The sequence below is a fragment of the Sander vitreus genome, chromosome 17 (genome assembly GCF_031162955.1).
Source record: "Sander vitreus isolate 19-12246 chromosome 17, sanVit1, whole genome shotgun sequence".
Lineage (NCBI taxonomy): Eukaryota > Metazoa > Chordata > Actinopteri > Perciformes > Percidae > Sander > Sander vitreus.
In genome coordinates, this window is record NC_135871.1 from 13,860,691 (window position 1) to 13,878,241 (window position 17,551).

The 17,551-nt window shown below is 42.3% G+C and overlaps 1 protein-coding gene across 3 annotated transcripts; it reads right to left on the minus strand.

Moving 5' to 3' along the window:
- Positions 1-325: 325 nt before the first annotated feature.
- LOC144532515 (FERM domain-containing protein 6) lies at positions 326-15,793 on the minus strand. 3 transcript variants are annotated; one of them, XM_078273307.1, is made up of 14 exons: positions 15,650-15,792; positions 11,678-11,872; positions 11,429-11,519; positions 10,042-10,121; positions 9,765-9,841; positions 9,461-9,656; positions 9,177-9,332; positions 8,584-8,649; positions 7,961-8,029; positions 7,678-7,852; positions 6,986-7,270; positions 1,984-2,115; positions 1,791-1,861; positions 326-1,690 (listed from the first exon to the last, which is right to left on the minus strand). In XM_078273307.1, exons 2-14 carry the CDS (start codon positions 11,753-11,755, stop codon positions 1,400-1,402), a joined length of 1,767 nt encoding a protein of 588 aa, XP_078129433.1. In that variant the 5' UTR covers positions 11,756-11,872; positions 15,650-15,792; the 3' UTR covers positions 326-1,399. The 3 variants fall into 3 exon arrangements, with proteins under 3 accessions (XP_078129433.1, XP_078129434.1, XP_078129435.1); XM_078273308.1 differs by lacking the exon at positions 15,650-15,792 and adding an exon at positions 14,891-15,087; XM_078273309.1 differs by lacking the exons at positions 326-1,690; positions 1,791-1,861; positions 1,984-2,115 and adding an exon at positions 5,356-6,117 and having other exon boundaries at positions 15,650-15,793.
- Positions 15,794-17,551: the final 1,758 nt, after the last annotated feature.

A 17,551-nucleotide genomic window follows, 5' to 3' on the forward strand; every position in this document is an offset into this window, starting at 1 on the left:
TTTTAACTTTAAAGCACAGAAGATTTTCCTTTTTGTGATAATCAGTTTTGCTCTTTGTACTTCTGGTACGGCTGCAAACGCGACTAGACTTCACCAAAGAATTTCTAATAAGGGACGTAGACGGGCTTTGACTTCACTGCAGATTACTTGTTTTCAAATGACTTTGACCTGTCTGCTGATACATTTTCAAATTGAACATCATAACGTTATACTGGAAGATATGTTCAACTAAATTAGCCCAAATGTTTTAACATTTAGATGACTGAGTCATGTCATTTTAACATTACAGTGGTGAAACAGTACAAAAAAAAGCAAAAACACATGGTTTCATTTAGTAGCATTAAGAATTTATTTTCACCTTCATAAAAAAACATTGCTTTAAATAAAAATGAATTGTTCAGTATTGTGAATTAACACTGGTAGACGCTCATACATTATTGGCTTTGATAAAAGCTGTGTTTAATGACTTACAATCTTTCCAAGTGAGTTAATATTGGCTGAAGACACAAGTTCTTCTGCATACCAATTATCATTTACAAAACAGTGGAAATAATGTCTGAGAAAAAAAATGACAAAAAGGCTCTTTGTTTGGGGATTACATAACACAAAAATACTGCACATTCATTATACAATTACTGGTTACAGAAATAGTGCTTTACAAAGAATACTTTTCTGTTGTAATTACGACAGCAGGGGGAGAGTATAGAATGGGGAAGCTTTGGATGAATGCATTACCAGCTGTAAAGAGGTTCAATTTTCCACATCAGCAGCTACATTGCTGTGGCAGACTAATAGAAAAAGCACGACAGAGCACACTATACAAAAATAGAGAATATTATATAATATGATTTTAAACATGACAAAAGAATACAGGAGCACAAACATTAGCACTGTGGCTTCTGGAGATTCTCATTAATAAAAATACATTAGCAAATATGCTAATTGCAAGGGAAGTAAGTCCCATCTTATGAATGTCCAATACGACTGCATGGCCTTAAAACGTCAAAATATCCGTTATTGTCAAACGTTTTGCCCCAACATTAACCTATTCAGACATGTCAACAGTGTGAACTTTATAAAAGACAATACAATTGATTAGAAAGGTTTTGTTCAGAGGCCTTGATATGTAATAAAATAGTGCAAATAGTATGTACACAATATACAGCATTAATAAATATGCTCTGTTTACTGATTGAATGTTGCTGAATTAGATCTTGGTTCTCTAATCCACAGTTTTTCTAAGAGGACTAAGGGGTCCTGCCATTTTAATAATGTCTCTCTGCAATTTGACACACACATCCCACATTGTCATCATCATACAGTAGAAAACACAATCTATGAGTTAAGCTGCACTGTAAATGAAGGAAGAGAACGGGCGTATTTGTGAACATCAGGGTATTCAAAGTATGAATTCCAGGAACTGTTCATCACCTAACATGTCCAAGGAGAGGCAGTTAGTAGACCTGCAGCCATAGAAGGAAGGTTTGGCATGGCAGTGCAAAAGGGGGTAATAACTGTGATCAACAGGGATCTTTGTGTTTGTTGAGGCATCTGGGAGGCCAAAGGTATAGCTGTGGGAGGAATCAGGTGGCAGTGTCTTCCCCAGCCGTGCCGGAGGTGGGAACAGACGTACATCATCTAGACTGTGGCTGTGTCGATCTACGCAAACTTGTGCCCTAGATTTCAGCATCTAGAATAGAGACAGGATGTAAAGGTAAAGGCTAATACAACAGAGAAATCCATAGGAGTCAAAGAAAAAGAAGGCAAGGGAAAGAAGATAGACGACCAACCTGTTTTAACATATCCTTGTTACGCAATTTCTCGAGGTCTTCATCACTGTCTGTGGGAAACGTTTTGTTTTCTGTAGAGACCAAAACATTTTATTAGTGTTTGAGAATACAACCAATTTTGTTTTCACTAATGGGATGAGAACACATGAAATATTGTTTAAATAATATATTGTTTTTCACTAATTATTCATACCTGGTGAGCAAGTCTCTGAGGAGAGTTCGGAACAATCCACAGACACTCCTTCAAGAAGATCAGCCAACTGGAACATCTCATCAGGATCATCCACAAGAACCTCATTTGGATTTTCAATATTGGTCTTGATCTCTGAAAAAAAAAAAAAAAAAAAAAGGAAAAGAAATCCGATTATGAAAAATCTGAAAATCATGTCTCTCATCTGCCGTGGCCATATATTTATTCAATATCACAATGAAACAAAAAAGAAAATAATTTTGCACACAGCGTTTACTTGAGCTCGAGGTGCAGGCTACTAAAAGAACACAGCTATGCGGAAATGTGGAATAATGACATCACGTTATCTTTATTGAGCAATGTGTTTTGCATAGTGCATAGCCTGAGGAAGCACTGTGAAACAGTGTAATTATCCCAACTGTATGGAACTGCTAAAGTGAAAACACCTGCACAGATTAAACCGATGTCTCAGGGATGCATTGTCAATATATTCCTTATTGAAGGTTAAAGCGTAACTCTCGCCAAAATGCAACCTAGGGTCTTTTTGTGAATGTACCCGAGTCAAACTTTCATTTAAAAGCATATTTAGGACGGAAGCGCCACTTTTAAGATTTACCGTATTCTAGTTTTTCGGTCAAATGGCCTTTTGAATGGGAGTCCTAGGGGCACTTTTATGCTAGCCTCAAAATCGCTATTTTTAAAACACTAAGAAGGCTCGACAACATGAAACGTTGCTCGAAGTATCACCAGGGGCTCTACACATGAACTCCAACATTGAGAACATTGTTTGTGTACAGAGAGTTTACTGAAAAGAAAGGTTTTGAGCAACTCACGTTAGCAGTTGTTGTTTACGCTATCCGCCATTTTCTCAGTCAAAAAGAGTCGATCTCCGAATGCGAATGAACAGACTCCATAGGAGGAAATCCATCCATCCATCTTCATCCGATTATCCGGGGTCGGGTCGCGGGGGTAGCAGCTCCAGCAGGGGACCCCAAACTTCCCTTTCCCGGGCCACATTAACCAGCTCCGACTGGGGGATCCCGAGGCGTTCCCAGGCCAGGTTAGAGATATAATCCCTCCACCTAGTCCTGGGTCTCCCCCGAGGCCTCCTCCCAGCTGGACGTGCCTGGAACACCTCCCTAGGGAGGCGCCCAGGGGGCATCCTTACCAGATGCCCGAACCACCTCAACTGGCTCCTTTCGACGCAAAGGAGCAGCGGCTCTACTCCGAGCTCCTCACGGATAACTGAGCTTCTCACCCTATCTCTAAGGGAGACGCCAGCTACCCTCCTGAGGAAACCCATTTCGGCCGCTTGTACCCTGGATCTTGTTCTTTCGGTCATGACCCAGCCTTCATGACCATAGGTGAGGGTAGGAACAAAAACTGACCGGTAGATTGAGAGCTTTGCCTTCTGGCTCAGCTCTCTTTTAGCCACAACGGTGCGATAAATTGAATGTAATACCGCACCTGCTGTGCCGATTCTCCGACCAATCTCCCGGTCCATTGTCCCCTCACTCGCGAACAAGACCCCAAGGTACTTGAACTCCTTCACTTGGGGTAAGGACTCATTCCCTACCTGGAGAAGGCACTCCATCGGTTTCCTGCTGAGAACCATGGCCTCCGATTTAGAGGTGCTGATCCTCATCCCAGCCGCTTCACACTCGGCTGCGAACCGATCCAGTGAGTGCTGAAGGTCACAGGCCGATGATGCCATCAGGACCACATCATCTGCAAAAAGCAGCGATGAGATCCCCAGCCCACCGAACTGCAACCCCTCTCCACCCCGACTACGCCTCGATATCCTGTCCATAAATACTACAAACAGGATTGGTGACAAAGCGCAGCCCTGGCGGAGGCCAAATCTCACCTGAAACGAGTCTGACTTACTGCCGAGAACCCAGACACAGCTCTCGCTTTGGTCGTACAGAGATTGGATGGCCCTGAGAAGGGACCCTCTCACCCCCGTACTCCCGCAGCACCTCCCACAGTATCTCCCGGGGCACCCGGTCATACGCCTTCTCCAGATCCACAAAACACATGTAGACTGGTTGGGCATACTCCCAGGCTCCCTCCAGGATCCTTGCGAGAGTAAAGATCTGGTCCGTTGTTCCACGACCAAGACGGAATCCGCATTGTTCCTCTTCAACCTGAGATTCGACTATCGACCGAACCCTCCTTTCCAGCACCTTGGAGTAGACTTTACTGGGGAGGCTGAGAAGTGTGATACCCCTGTAATTGGCACACACCCTCTGGTCCCCCCTTTTTAAAAAAGGGGAACCACCACCCCGGTCTGCCACTCCTTAAGCACCGTCCCACTTCCACGCAATGTTGAAGAGGCGTGTCAACCAAGACAAACCCTCCACACCCAGAGCTTTAAGCATTTCTGGACGGATCTCATCAATTCCTGGGGCTTTGCCACTGTGGAGTTGTTTAACTACCTCAGCAACCTCCACCAGGGAAATTGATGCCAATCCCCCCTCATCCTCCAGCTCTGCCTCTACCATAGAGGGCGTATTAGTCGGATTTAGGAGTTCCTCAAAGTGCTCCTTCCACTGCCCTATTACCTCCTCAGTTGAGGTCAACAGCGTCCCATCCTTACTGTACACAGCTTGGATAGTTCCCCGCTTCCCCCTCCTGAGGTGGCGAACGGTTTTCCAGAAGTATCTTGGTGCCGACCGAAAGTCCTTCTCCATGTCTTCTCCGAACTTCTCCCACACACGCTGCTTTGCCTCTTTCACGGCAGAGGCTGCAGCCCTTCGGGCCCTTCGGTACCTTGCAACTGCCTCCGGAGTCGTCTGGGATAACATATCCCGGAAAGACTCCTTCAGTCGGATGGCTTCCCTGACCACCGGTGTCCACCATGGTGTTCGTGGGTTACCGCCCCTTGAGGCACCTAAGACCCTAAGACCACAGCTCCTCACCGCAGCTTCAGCAATGGAAACTTTGAACATTGTCCACTCGGGTTCAATGCCCCCAGCCTCCACAGGGATGCACGAAAAGCTCCGCCGGAGGTGTGAGTTGAAAGTCTGTCGGACAGGGGCCTCCTCCAGACGTTCCCAATTTACCCGCACTACCCGCTTTGGGCTTACCAGGTCTGTCCAGAGTCTTCCCCCACCCCTGACCCAACTCACCACCAGATGGTGATCGGTTGACAGCTCCGCCCCTCTCTTCACCCGAGTGTCCAAAACATATGGCCTCAGATCAGATGAAACGATTATAAAATCGATCATTGACCTTTGGCCTAGGGTGCTCTGGTACCAAGTACACTTATGAGCATCCCTATGTTCGAACATGGTGTTCATTATAGACAATCCATGACTAGCACAGAAGTCCAACAACAAACAACCATTCTGGTTTAGATCAGGAGGCCGTTCCTCCCAATCACGCCTCTCCATGTGTCTCCATCATTACCCACGTGCGCGTTGAAGTCCCCCCCAGCAGAACTATGGAGTCCCCGACTGGAGCCCCATGCAGGACTCCACTCAAGGTCGACTCAAGGCCGAATACTCTGAACTCTTGTTTGGTGCATATGCACAAACAACAGTCAGAGTTTTTCCCCCCACAACCCGCAGGCGTAGGGAGGCGACCCTCTCGCCCACCGGGTTAAACTCCAACGTAGCGGCGCTCAGCCGGGGGCTTGTGAGTATCCCCACACCCGCCCGGCGCCTCACACCCTGGAGAAGAAGTAAGTCCAACCCCTATCCAGGAGTATGGTTCCAGAACCAAGACTGTGCGTAGAGGTAAGCCCCACCAGATCTAACCGGTAGCGCTCCACCTCCCGCACAAGTTCCGGCTCCTTCCCCCACAGAGAGGTGACATTCCACGTCCCCAGAGCCAGCCTCTGCTGCCCGGGTCTGGTCCGTCGAGGCCCCTGACCTTCACTGCCACCCATGTGGCAGCGCACCCGACCCCAGCGGTTCCTCCCACAGGTGGTGGGCCCATGGGATGGAGGGATGTCCGCCACGTAGCTTTTTCGGGCTGTGCCCGACCGGGCTCCGTGGCAAACCCGGCCACCAGACGCTCGCTGACGAGCCCTCCATCTGGGCCTGGCTCCAGACGGGGGCCCCGGGCTTCCTCCGGGCAGGGTCACTTCATCCCTTCCTCGATTTTTCATAGGATTTTTGAACCATTCTTTGTCTGGCCCCTCACCTGAGACCACTTTGCCATAGGAGGAAATGTCATTCTTATATGAGGCTCCTTTTTCAACTACAAGGTCAATATTGTGTTTCACTCACGACAAAACAACAAATTATCTGTGCATTTATATGGAACTAAGCTTTAGGAGCTTTCCATCTTTACTCTCCTCCCTCGACTATTTTTGACTGGCTCGATAGACGGCGACCGGAAGAACAACAGCTACAGTGAGTTGTTAAAACCTTTCTTTTTAGTAAACTCTGTGTACACAAACAATGTTCTCAATGCTGGAGTTCACGTGTAGAGCCCCTGGTGATACTTCGAGCAACGTTTCATGTTGTGTCGAGCCTTCTTAGTGTTTTAAAAATAGCGATTTTGATGCGATCATAGAAGTGCCCCTAGGACTCCCATTCAAAAGGCCATTTGACCAAAAAAAAACGAAGATACGGTAAATCTTAAAAGTGGCGCTTCCGTCCTTTTTAAACGAAAGTTTAACTCGGGTACATTCACAAAAAGACCCTAGGTTGCATTTTGGTGAGAGTTACGCTTTAATCTGTATATACATATACTAATATATTCTTATATTAATCATAAGCATCCCTATTCCACATTCGTATGGCAAAATGACTTACTTTGAGACATACTCAACGATAAGGGTGAAAGCAGGTGATGATAACAACAGCAACATTGTTAACCTCTCATATTCTCAATGGATCACCAGTAAACCATTATTCCCAAAAGGTAAATACAAGATCAGCATGGCATAGAGCTGCTTTTGTGTCTACCAACTGACTAAGTCATTCAAAAAACAATATGCAGAGGGATGAATAAAATGTCCTGTACAAATGTTTCAGTATAAAAGTTCTCTCACCTTCCTCTTGCCACCCCTCATCTTCTATTGGAGCCTTACTGCCTATGTCAAACCCAGATGTACAGGAGCTGCTGTGGCTGGCTACTGAGCTGAAACATTTCTCTGCTTGCCGTTGACCTTCCTCCTCCATGGAGGCCATCTCTGTGGAGATGCTGCGCTGGCGGGCGTCCGCTTCAATTCCAGAGCTGCTGGTGGAGTGTCGCGACAGACCAGGGCTGCTCTCGCTGCCTGTGGGGCCCAAGTCCAGGTCATCACTGATGTACGACTCTCTGTAGCGCTTTTTATCTAAAATTAAGAAAAGAGCATAAAACATCTAAATAAATTGAGGTTGGCTGTTCGTTAAGAAGATGATAGAAAGTATTGAAGATATACCAAGAATACTAGTAGTCTTCGCTAACTGGAAGCTGCCAGAAGCTACTTAAAATGCTGAAAATAATATTAGTAACCCTTAAGGGTTGCTGATCATTGAAAAACTCTCGACTCCCACAGCTTATATATTTAGACCTTTAAACACACCAAAATACTTTTATTCAATGAAGGCTCAACAATTACATGTTTCTTATATGATGCATTTTATTAAGGTACTGTGCTATAAATGTGATTATTGAACAGGAACCTTTTTGATTTCGTTGTGTGGGGGAAAACGTGACTTTTCTTAAGTTATTATTTAACTTTCAGTGGCTTCTCCCTACCTTTGCTCTCCTCCAGCTGGCGTAGGTGTTTGAGAGCAGGCTGGAGGCTGAGGTAGAGGCGATGGCTGCTGCTCAGGTGCAGGAGGAGGTGGCGAGAGCGAAACGATGACCCAGTGTAGTAAACCAGCTTCCTGGCTGATGGCAAGCCATCTGGCTGGATCTCAAATTTCTTACCCTGAATGGGACAACATATTATACATAGCGTACAAAGCTAATGCCCATTAAATAATTACAACAATTCCACCTCATCTCAACAGGGAATGGAAATGAGCAGTGTGCCTACCAGGAAAGTGAGACGTCCCACATTTGACCAGGGGAAGTCGTACAACAGCTGTCGCGTGTTGTTCACCTCCTATGAATAACAAACACACACACACACACACACACACACACACACACACACACACACACACACACACACACACACACACACACACACACACACACACACACACACACACACACACACACAATACCTCATATGTTTGTGAGGTTTTGTGTTTCAGCAGCAAGAGATTTCTGGATGTGTAATCTACTAGGTTATATTTTATAATTAGCGATCAATAATCCATTGTATTTTTGTTTACAGGAGACATCTGGACTTGGCAAAGAGGCCAAGGGCTTCTCGACGAATCTCATGGTCTGTTAGCTCTTTAATCAGCCAGGCCTGGAGCCTTAATCCCCCCAGATGCCCCCCGATGGACAGATCAAACAACTGACTGGCAGACAGCTCCTATCTTCTGATCCATTGCTGTTGGTGGAAATCCCACACATTCTTCACATGTCTAGTCAGAGGTTTTATAGGGTTATAGATACAAAGACTGAATCTTGAGCATATGCAGATTCACTCTTATGTATCCATGTGTTGACGCATATACTATGCATCAATAACACACATGCACATACCTGATAAACCTGCATTCCTCGCAGGGTCAGGCCGAGCAATGCCGTTCCTCTCTCTGCCTTTTTGTCCTGGACAAATGAATGATGAGATGCCAGAGAGGCATGTGAGCAGTTCAGATAAGACAGTTATTCCACAGTTGAGCCCCTCTCCCTACTTCAATGGGAAACACTGGGCTGCTGCTAACAACAAATTAAAAGTGATAGCACATTACGCAATGGATGGGCCAGCCTTCAAAATTCACTCAGTAGATGAGTAATCTTGGAATGGGGAGGACAATAAACTGGATTAGATGGAAAGTTACATAACTGCCCCTTAGTCATTTGTCCAGCACAGCTGAAATGAAGCCAAAGTAACTGTATTTGTGTTGGAAAAGACAGTACTTCAGTCAGAGGGAAGGAATACGTCTGGAATGGCCGTAGATAATAATGTGCTGAAAACAAATTCCACTACCCACCAGCCTAATTGATGATTCTGATTTTAATGATATAAATCAATCATGCAAATAAACACACCTTGCAGTATTGTGTGTGCTACAAAAACGCAACTCAAGAAACTCTTATAATACTAAATATAATACTAAAAAAACTAAATAGACCTTTTGCAGTTTATAAAACGTGACGGGTACATCCTCCAGTTGACATGACTCCCTGATGAAGAGCAGCATGGCATCACGAGTAGACATTCCCCACAGCTCTTGATGCACCTTGGGCCCATGGCAGTGGAGATAGTTTACTCCACGCTTAGCTACAATCTGCAGAAGGATGAAGGGACAGACATGGATTAAGGCAGAGAGCGCAACATAACCTCAAAATATAAAACATTAAAACCTATTAGAGACAATAGTTTTTTTTAATGCTGCTGCAACACGATAACTCCTACCCAAGGGGGGAAGTACTCCTTGGGTTCAAAGTAAGGAGCGACCTCCATATCCTGCCTGGGCAGCGGGTGGTCACCGAGATCAGCCTGCAAGGCGTAACCTGCCAGCTGGAAGTACACCTCCTCCTGCTGACGACATTCAGAGCGAAGCACCCGCTCCCGCAAGTCAGAGTAGTATAGATGCCGTGCCTTACGTTCACTGGTACCACACCAAAAGAAAAATATGTCAGAAAGGAGGAAAAAGATGGATGGACAAAAAGCAAGCTTGTCCAGTAGTGAAGACGATGCATAAAGAACATGGACATACCAAATGAGTCTACCGTTTTCTATGTAGTACTGCACTTTGAGACAGAGCACTATAGGCAAGGGTCTCTTCGGTAATCCCTGTATGCAGAAAGAGACATGTTAGAGAAGGCCTGTGCTCATCTTTTTGTCATGCTAAATGAAAAGTTGGTGCATGTAGGCCACTGGACTGTACCTCCCAATTAACCAAAATCTACAATAGTTTGGAGAGTGGGTCACAGCAAAAATGCTCCTAATTTACTCATCGAAAATGTTCCAATCTTCACAACAGGCTGCCTTACCTTTCCTGAATCTTGCTTCCATTCCTTAGGAAAGTACTTAGTCAGTTTCTCCTCCATGTCTAAAAAGATGTGCTCATTTTCTGGGATGGAGAAAGACAATCATGAAACAAGCAGACAGTTAGCAAGCAAACAAAACAATAATGTAACCAAGCGTAAAATTTGACCAACAATGGGATTCATTAGGGTGAAAGAAAAAAAAAACCTTGTTATTCCTTTTGTGAATGGGGCTACCAGGAACAATGCTAATGTTAATGTATCCATTTTCTAATTTCAGTGGTAGCATGGCAGCACAGACCAAACACTGCCGGCAGGAGCTTTGTCAGTCACATAACATAAGTAACATTCTGTTAATGTGTAAAGGGATAGGTAGATGCATCTAACATAGCATAGCTTTGATCTTGATAATTAGCTTTTTATCTATCCTGCAATCCCATGAAAACCATTTGCCAACGTTAATGTTATTTTATCAAAAACTAATTTGAATTCTATTTCAGGAGAGGGGCTAAAAAGCTGTTTGCAACCTGTGCTGAGAATGAGGATGTTTCACTCGCAGCCTGGTCCTATGAGTCATGTCATGGGCATTTTCTATTTGATCCACCTTATCTCTTTTGTTCAACTTTGTGTAGCCAAATCATGCTCGCCGAGCCGTTTCACAACGTGTTCCTTTAACCATCCATCTCTCCTTTCAGCCCATCCGTACTCTGACTCATTCCAACTCCTACCTCTCATCCTTCATTGAAGTCTTTAAAGTAAGGCGGCCTGTGTCATGATGGGTCCCCCTACCTCTTTTCCTCCCTTCCATTCCCACCCTCCTCTTTCCATCATCAATCCGTCCCTCCCCTCAGTGAAGAGGAGGAATGCAAGGGTGCATTCCAGGCTTAATGAAGTTAATATTGCAGGAATCCAGGCCTAAGTGATCGCTGAACCAACACCACAAAAACAAAAGGCTGCTTGTTCAAGTGGTGAGCTACACAAGATTACCAATGCATTTTAACGTATTTGAACAAAGAAAGAGAACAGAAACACAAGGAAACAGAAAGTTCAGAACTTTGCTCGGTGGCTAAAGTGGATTACACCATTCAATTATGTAGACTGGAAGGGTGCAATGTTTTGTCTTTACTAAAACAGCCTTCTGACAGAAAACATTTTCCACAATATTTAATAAACAAGTGCCAGTAAAAGAGTGGCACTGCAAAGCCCTGCAGTAAATCGTTATAATTGTCTAAAACCAAACATGATACTCTTGTTTACAATCTAACTGACTGACTGCTGAAATGTGGTATAGGCACTGTACTGTATGTGCATGAACTGGTCAACAAACAGTCTTCTGATAAAACTGCTTTGTACTCTAGCGTGAGGCTGAGGAGTCAATGAGGAGTGAACTTACCCCTCACCACTGTGAGGCCAAAGAAGTGCAGCTCTTTGATTCCAAGAAGCTCTGCCATTCGATTAAAAACATCCTGCCCTGTGGGCTTTGGCTGGAGCAGGTTAAAAAAAAAAAAAAAAAGACAAAGAAGTCAGTATTCAGAATTCAATAGTATGTGGTGCAGTTGAAATGATAAAAAGAACTTTGACCATCTGTTAAGACCTCTTTGTGATCTTCAAGAGGACAGCTAGAGACATATTAAACACCCACCCCGACAGTAATGTCCAGCTGGTCTTTGTTGGGGAGGAGAACACAAATGGTTCTCTCCTGCTTTATCGAAGTGGACATGATGTCTGGTGTAAGTCAATGATAAGTACTTTCTCTCTGTTAAACTGCCTCTGTCTTCTCTTGCTTCCTCTATCCGTCACTTTTTATCTGTTCCAGGGCGGTAAGTCCATATTGCATCTGAAAAGATAGATGACGTTAAAGTAAGATAGGCAAAGACATTAAAAACATGATCCAACTACAGTTCAAGGTGAATGATGAAGACAATTCAATTCAATTTTATTTATAGTGTCAAATCATAACAGGAATTATCTCAGGAGACTTTACAGATAGAGTAGGTCTAGACCACACTCTATAATTTACAAGGACCCAACAATTCCAGTGATTCCCCCAAGAGCATGCATGAATGCGTAAGTGCGACAGTGGCGAGGAAAAACTCCCTTTTAGGAAGAAACCTCGGACAGACCCAGGCTCTTGGTAGGCGGTGTCTGACGGTGCCGGTTGGGGGTATGACGAACAATGGCAATAATAGTCACAATAAAGACAATGACTAGAAGTAATAGTTGTAATAGTTCATGGTGTCAGCAGAATGGAATTTAAACAGATCTAGGTTCTGCTGTGGAACGTGCAACTAGGGCTGGGCGATATGGAGAAAATCAGATATCACGATATTCTTGATCAAATACCTCAATATCGATATTGCGACGATATTCTAGGGTAGAAAATTGGGGCTTTAACAAAATATCTTCACACTTAGATTTTAGATAAATAATCATCAGTAAACAGTCTGGTAAGTTCAGAAAAGTACATCACTTTACTGTAATGCAGCCTTTAAAACCAGTAAAAGACACCACTTATGTCATATCACGATATGACGATATCCAAAATCTAAGACGATATCTAATCTCATATCAGGATATTGATATAATATCGATATATTGCCCAGCCATACGTGCAACCTTCCTCATTGAGGTTGCATCAGTATACTGTCAGTCAGTCATAACATAAACAATCCCATACTCAGACATAAGTACATGGCTGTCTCCCATTATCCCACAACCAAGATGAACTCAACATGGCTTGTCCCTTCTGAGGCCAAATGTTTTACCACCACAATAATCTTCCAGAGGGATCATCCAAAAAAATTAATCAAATCCATGACTCAAATAAATGACTGGTATTGGTCTACCTTAAAAAGCATCTTACAGGGATATAGTTGGGCAAATTCAATGAGTTATAATGTAATCCTAATAATAGTCATTAACTGGAAACAATATTTTCAGATAATAATAATAATAATAATAATAATAATAATAATAATAATAATAATACAATCCTTGTGCATACCTTTTCTATTTCTATTCTGACAACAGCAACACTAAATTATGAAAACGAATTGTGTTATGCAGATACTGCTTAATGGACAGCAGCAGCTTGGCCCTCCATGCTGACCTGAAGCCCCTACTGGTACGTGGCTCATCTGATTAACGTCTCAAAATCAATTAATCAGGTTAATTACTGCTGCACGTCGACTCTGATCCCCTTAAATCCTGCTCTTGACGATAACCAGTAAAACAAGAGAAAAAAATACAAGGGACCAAAAACAAATGATCCGTAACTGAAGCAGTCTGGATTTTGTGCCAATCTCCTCCAAGTAAAAAGTAGAAAATAACCAGCATGGTAAGACATTCTTGGACAAACTAACTTTCTTCTTTGCGTCATACTTGTGTCTTTTTACATGCAATTCTTCAGGAGTTTGGCATTCACATAGTGGAAAAATATGTTATAAAGCACTAGCAATAGGCCTCACTGTGAGATAAATCATAAGAAAATAAAACATTATAAAAAGGTGTAATGTACAATACAAGTTGTGGAAACTACAAAAGTATATGTTGTTGGCTCAAGGAGCAAAACATTTGTCACAGCAAATGTGATTTATAGACATGTTCAAACACAGCCTTACTCACATCTGTGTGGCAGTGCAAACAGACATAAAAACCTGAAATTCCTGTATCTTGAACTTCTGACTTCGTTTATGAGTCTAACTATACTGTACATTTACGCTGTAGCAAATGGTACAAAAACTCAACAGACCCAATTCTATTTTCACACTGACAATGTATAAATAATTCATACATCATTCTTTTTAATCATTATCTACTGTTTGAGTCTTGGAGTGCTTCTTCAATATAATGTATGCCCATTATGTTGTACCGCTCTACTCTGGTTAGTCAATATTCTATAATGTGAGCTATACTGCTTACAATATTACAATACTTCTGCATTTATACAATAGTCTCATTGACAAAGATGTATTTTTATTCAATAATCATAAACATGTAGCCTATACTGAAGCAATACAATCAAATTTGTGATCATGATTGTGGCCGGGTTGAATCAGTGGGTAGAGCAGGCGCACATATACTGAGAGGCTTATGCCACGACGCAGAGGTCCAGGGTTCGAGTCCAACCTGTGACGATTTCCTGCATGTCTTCCCCCTCTCTCTCCCCTTTCTCACCTAGCTGTCTTATCAATTAAAGGCGGAAAAGCCCCCAAAAAAATCTTTAAAGAGATAGTAAAAGAAGAGGTTGCAGACATACAGTATGTGAACAAACTCATGTGTGAAGTAACAAGACTGAAAAATATAGACAGTTTTCTTAGGAGAAAAAAATGCTTTGTTTAGGAATGTGGATGGTCTTGTGGGTATTTTTTCTGCTTTTATTTTTCATCTGCCCTGACTCTGCTGAAAACTGTTTTACACTGTACATTTTAAAAACAAAAATACTTAAGTACAATCCTTGTTAGATATCTGAATTATACTTGCAATGTAATGTTTGGCCAATTAGCATTTCAGCATTTGGTTTGTTTATGTTGAAGACTTTTTCCACGTTTGACTTAAATGCAATATACATTTACTTAAGAGCTCAGTTGAAAGAATAAAGCTGCAATATACAACAGATGCAATGAGTTTAAATGCACCCTGACATTCAAATAAATAAATAAAACCTTTATAAAATGGAATGTATTTAGAACAAATAACCTGTTATCAATAACACAGAGCAAACATAAGATTACTTAAAAGAATAAGCAGTGGTAGTTATCAATGCTGCCATATTACATCAAAACCAAAGTCTAACAGCTGGTGTAAAGCCTGAAAAGTACTGAGTAACTAATGAATGAAGTGAAGCTATACCAACCTTAAATCCAGAGCACAATTAGTTACAAGCTACACTAGTCTCCACTGCATCCCACCTCCAAAACAAGTTTACTATCAGTCCAAACAGTGCTGGCTGACGTCTTCAGACTTCCCCTTGCTGCTGACCAGGGTGAAACCTGGCATCACATGAGAGCAGCCATCTGTAAACCTTAATTCCCCTCCAAGACTGTCATAATCCCTAATTCAGAGCACACTGCTGGCTATTGGAAAACATCCCCTCTGCACAGAGCAAGCTCTCTCTGAAGTGTAAGGGATCCTCACAGCCCGCTAAAACCATAAAGGAATAAAATAAAGAGGGGGTTTCAGAATAAACAGGGGCATCACCATTACTAATACCACTTAATACAAGAGAGTGAGCCAGCTTTTCAGTTCCAGTTTAAACTCCCATGGTTTGACTGTTTATATATTCACCATATTATCAAACGCCTGATACGGTATTTACATATCGGGCGATAAAGTTAGTTAACGCAACACGTCCTTTCTGTCAAAGTTTCGGTGTAACGTTAGCTTAGTTAATTACACATATAATGTATAAGTGAGCTACGTTAAATCAGAAACAAAGCAGAATAAACTAAAGTAATAGTGTTTTTAAACTTATAACGGTGGTAACGTTTCTCTAAGGGAAAACGGTATGTTTGTTTGGATGGGATGGCAACGTTACAACCTAACGCAACAAGTGCATCAGTAACTCTGGCTAACGTTCCTCATTTAGCTAGCTATGAAGCAGTAAGTTACTTACCACCACATTATACGAGGCAAAGGAGTTCAAAATGCAGTCCCAGATATTCTCAGTATTTGCTCAGACACAATCTTTTTTTAATCCGAATATAGCGGCATGACAGAAGTGAGGACACCAGTTTTTTTTCCCCTCCCCATTGCGTGTTGCAACTTCTTCAACCACCGTGAAGCCATACCATTTAGGATAGTTGTAGGGGTAATGTGTTGTGATTGAATTCTGATTGTAACTTTTCTTACTATTTCCACGTTCTATTCAACTATTATTTTAGTTTTAATCGCGTGTATATTAACTAAATAATAAAGATCTTTCTTAATCCATATAGGGATATACACATCGTAATACCTGAATACAGTACCAGACAGACATGCCCCCCATGTTTTGCGTTGGTATAGCGACCCTGTGCTAATTAGAGGTCCACAGCACATAGTGCTGAGACCGGTTGAGTCTTTATGGTCGGGACCTTTGCTGTTAAAAGAGCGATGAATACTATCAGGTCTGAAAATTAATTAGTTTGCAATTACTGTATCCTGTATTTTGACCAATATGTCTGCTCTGAATCGGAGACCCTTTCTCCGTTTCCAATACAGTATAATCCGCTTTTAAATTAGATTAGGTGTGCTTCTCTGAGCGTCAAACCACACCATATGACCAATTAACATATGCATTTGTTATGGTAAATGTATTTCACTCCATGTTAAGTCATTAGGCCCATCTGTATTTTTTCTTATTAAGTTGGAATTAAAAGAAGTAGGTATGTATCTCCTGGCCTTTTTATGTATGTTATACTGTGTATTATGTAGGCTTAATATTTCAATAAAGACTTGACGGTTCATCATCTTGTGTAAATAAATTCCTTTTTACAGTCTATGTTCCCTATACTCTACCCACATTTCTTTGCCATCATTAACGTGTTAGCCTCCATCTATCTTTTTCTAAACATTCCTGAGATCATGCACAGGCCTACAGTATGTAGAACATTACTAAGGGATATTTGAATACTCAATCATTGATAAGTATTGCACTATAAGTTAAAATAGTTCGAATCTAACATGACACTTAACCAGGTTCTAAGCAAAACACTGCACAGAAATCCCCACATTTATTGTAGGTCTTTAAAAGAACACGGTACTGGGACGACGCTGCCATCTGCAGGGCCATTTGATCAATTGCAAAAAAGAAATCCAAACAAAAGTGGAAGGCGATGAATAATCACAGAAAGAATCACCACCACAATAACAATTCAAACTTTAGAAACAAAGAACTGAAGAAACTATTACTGCTACATGTGCTCAATCATAATGAACCCAACCCAAGAGGTGTACATCAATGTACAAATCCAAACTAACTTAATAAGATCTTGAAATGAATTGCAACAGTGGCTAAAATTAGTTAGCTCATTAATACATTTATAAAATGAAACTTTTTTCTATATAAACTTTCAATCATATGTCAGCTAATATTGTATTAGTAGGTGATATAAAATGACTTCAGAACTGTTTTCCTGCACTTAGTGTACCAAGCCCTCTGAGATCTAGGCCTGTAGGCTACGAAGCAGGGTTTGGCGTTAACGAGGTAACTTCAGGTTCAACCCAGGGTTTTGTGTATCACGACGGTAGATCACTTGTTATACCGGGTTAAATCGCTGTGGTAACTTATGCTGAACACCTAACCTGGTCGGGAGCAGGTTATGTTGGAGATTAGAGATCAACCGGTGTAAAAGCACCGCCTACTGACCAATCAATACTCGATTGATAACGGCGTCACCGTTCTCAGAAAGATCCGGTGGAGCGAAGAGAGAGAGGTGCGCTCATAAAAGTTCAAACATTTAGAGACCGACAATCCCGTTAACATTCCATGATGGGTATCTTTATGAAAGATAGCCTATAGATTTTCAGTGGAGGG

Excerpts from the sequence above, each read along its gene's own strand:
- LOC144532515 (XM_078273307.1), bottom strand. The coding sequence starts at position 11,755 with ATGTCCACTTCGATAAAGCAGGAGAGAACCATTTGTGTTCTCCTCCCC. Across the intron at positions 9,842-10,041 it reads GGAAGCAAGATTCAGGAAAG|GGATTACCGAAGAGACCCTT; the intron begins GTAAGGCAGCCT and ends TTCTGCATACAG. Across the intron at positions 8,650-9,176 it reads CGTTTTATAAACTGCAAAAG|GACAAAAAGGCAGAGAGAGG; the intron begins GTCTATTTAGTT and ends TCATTTGTCCAG.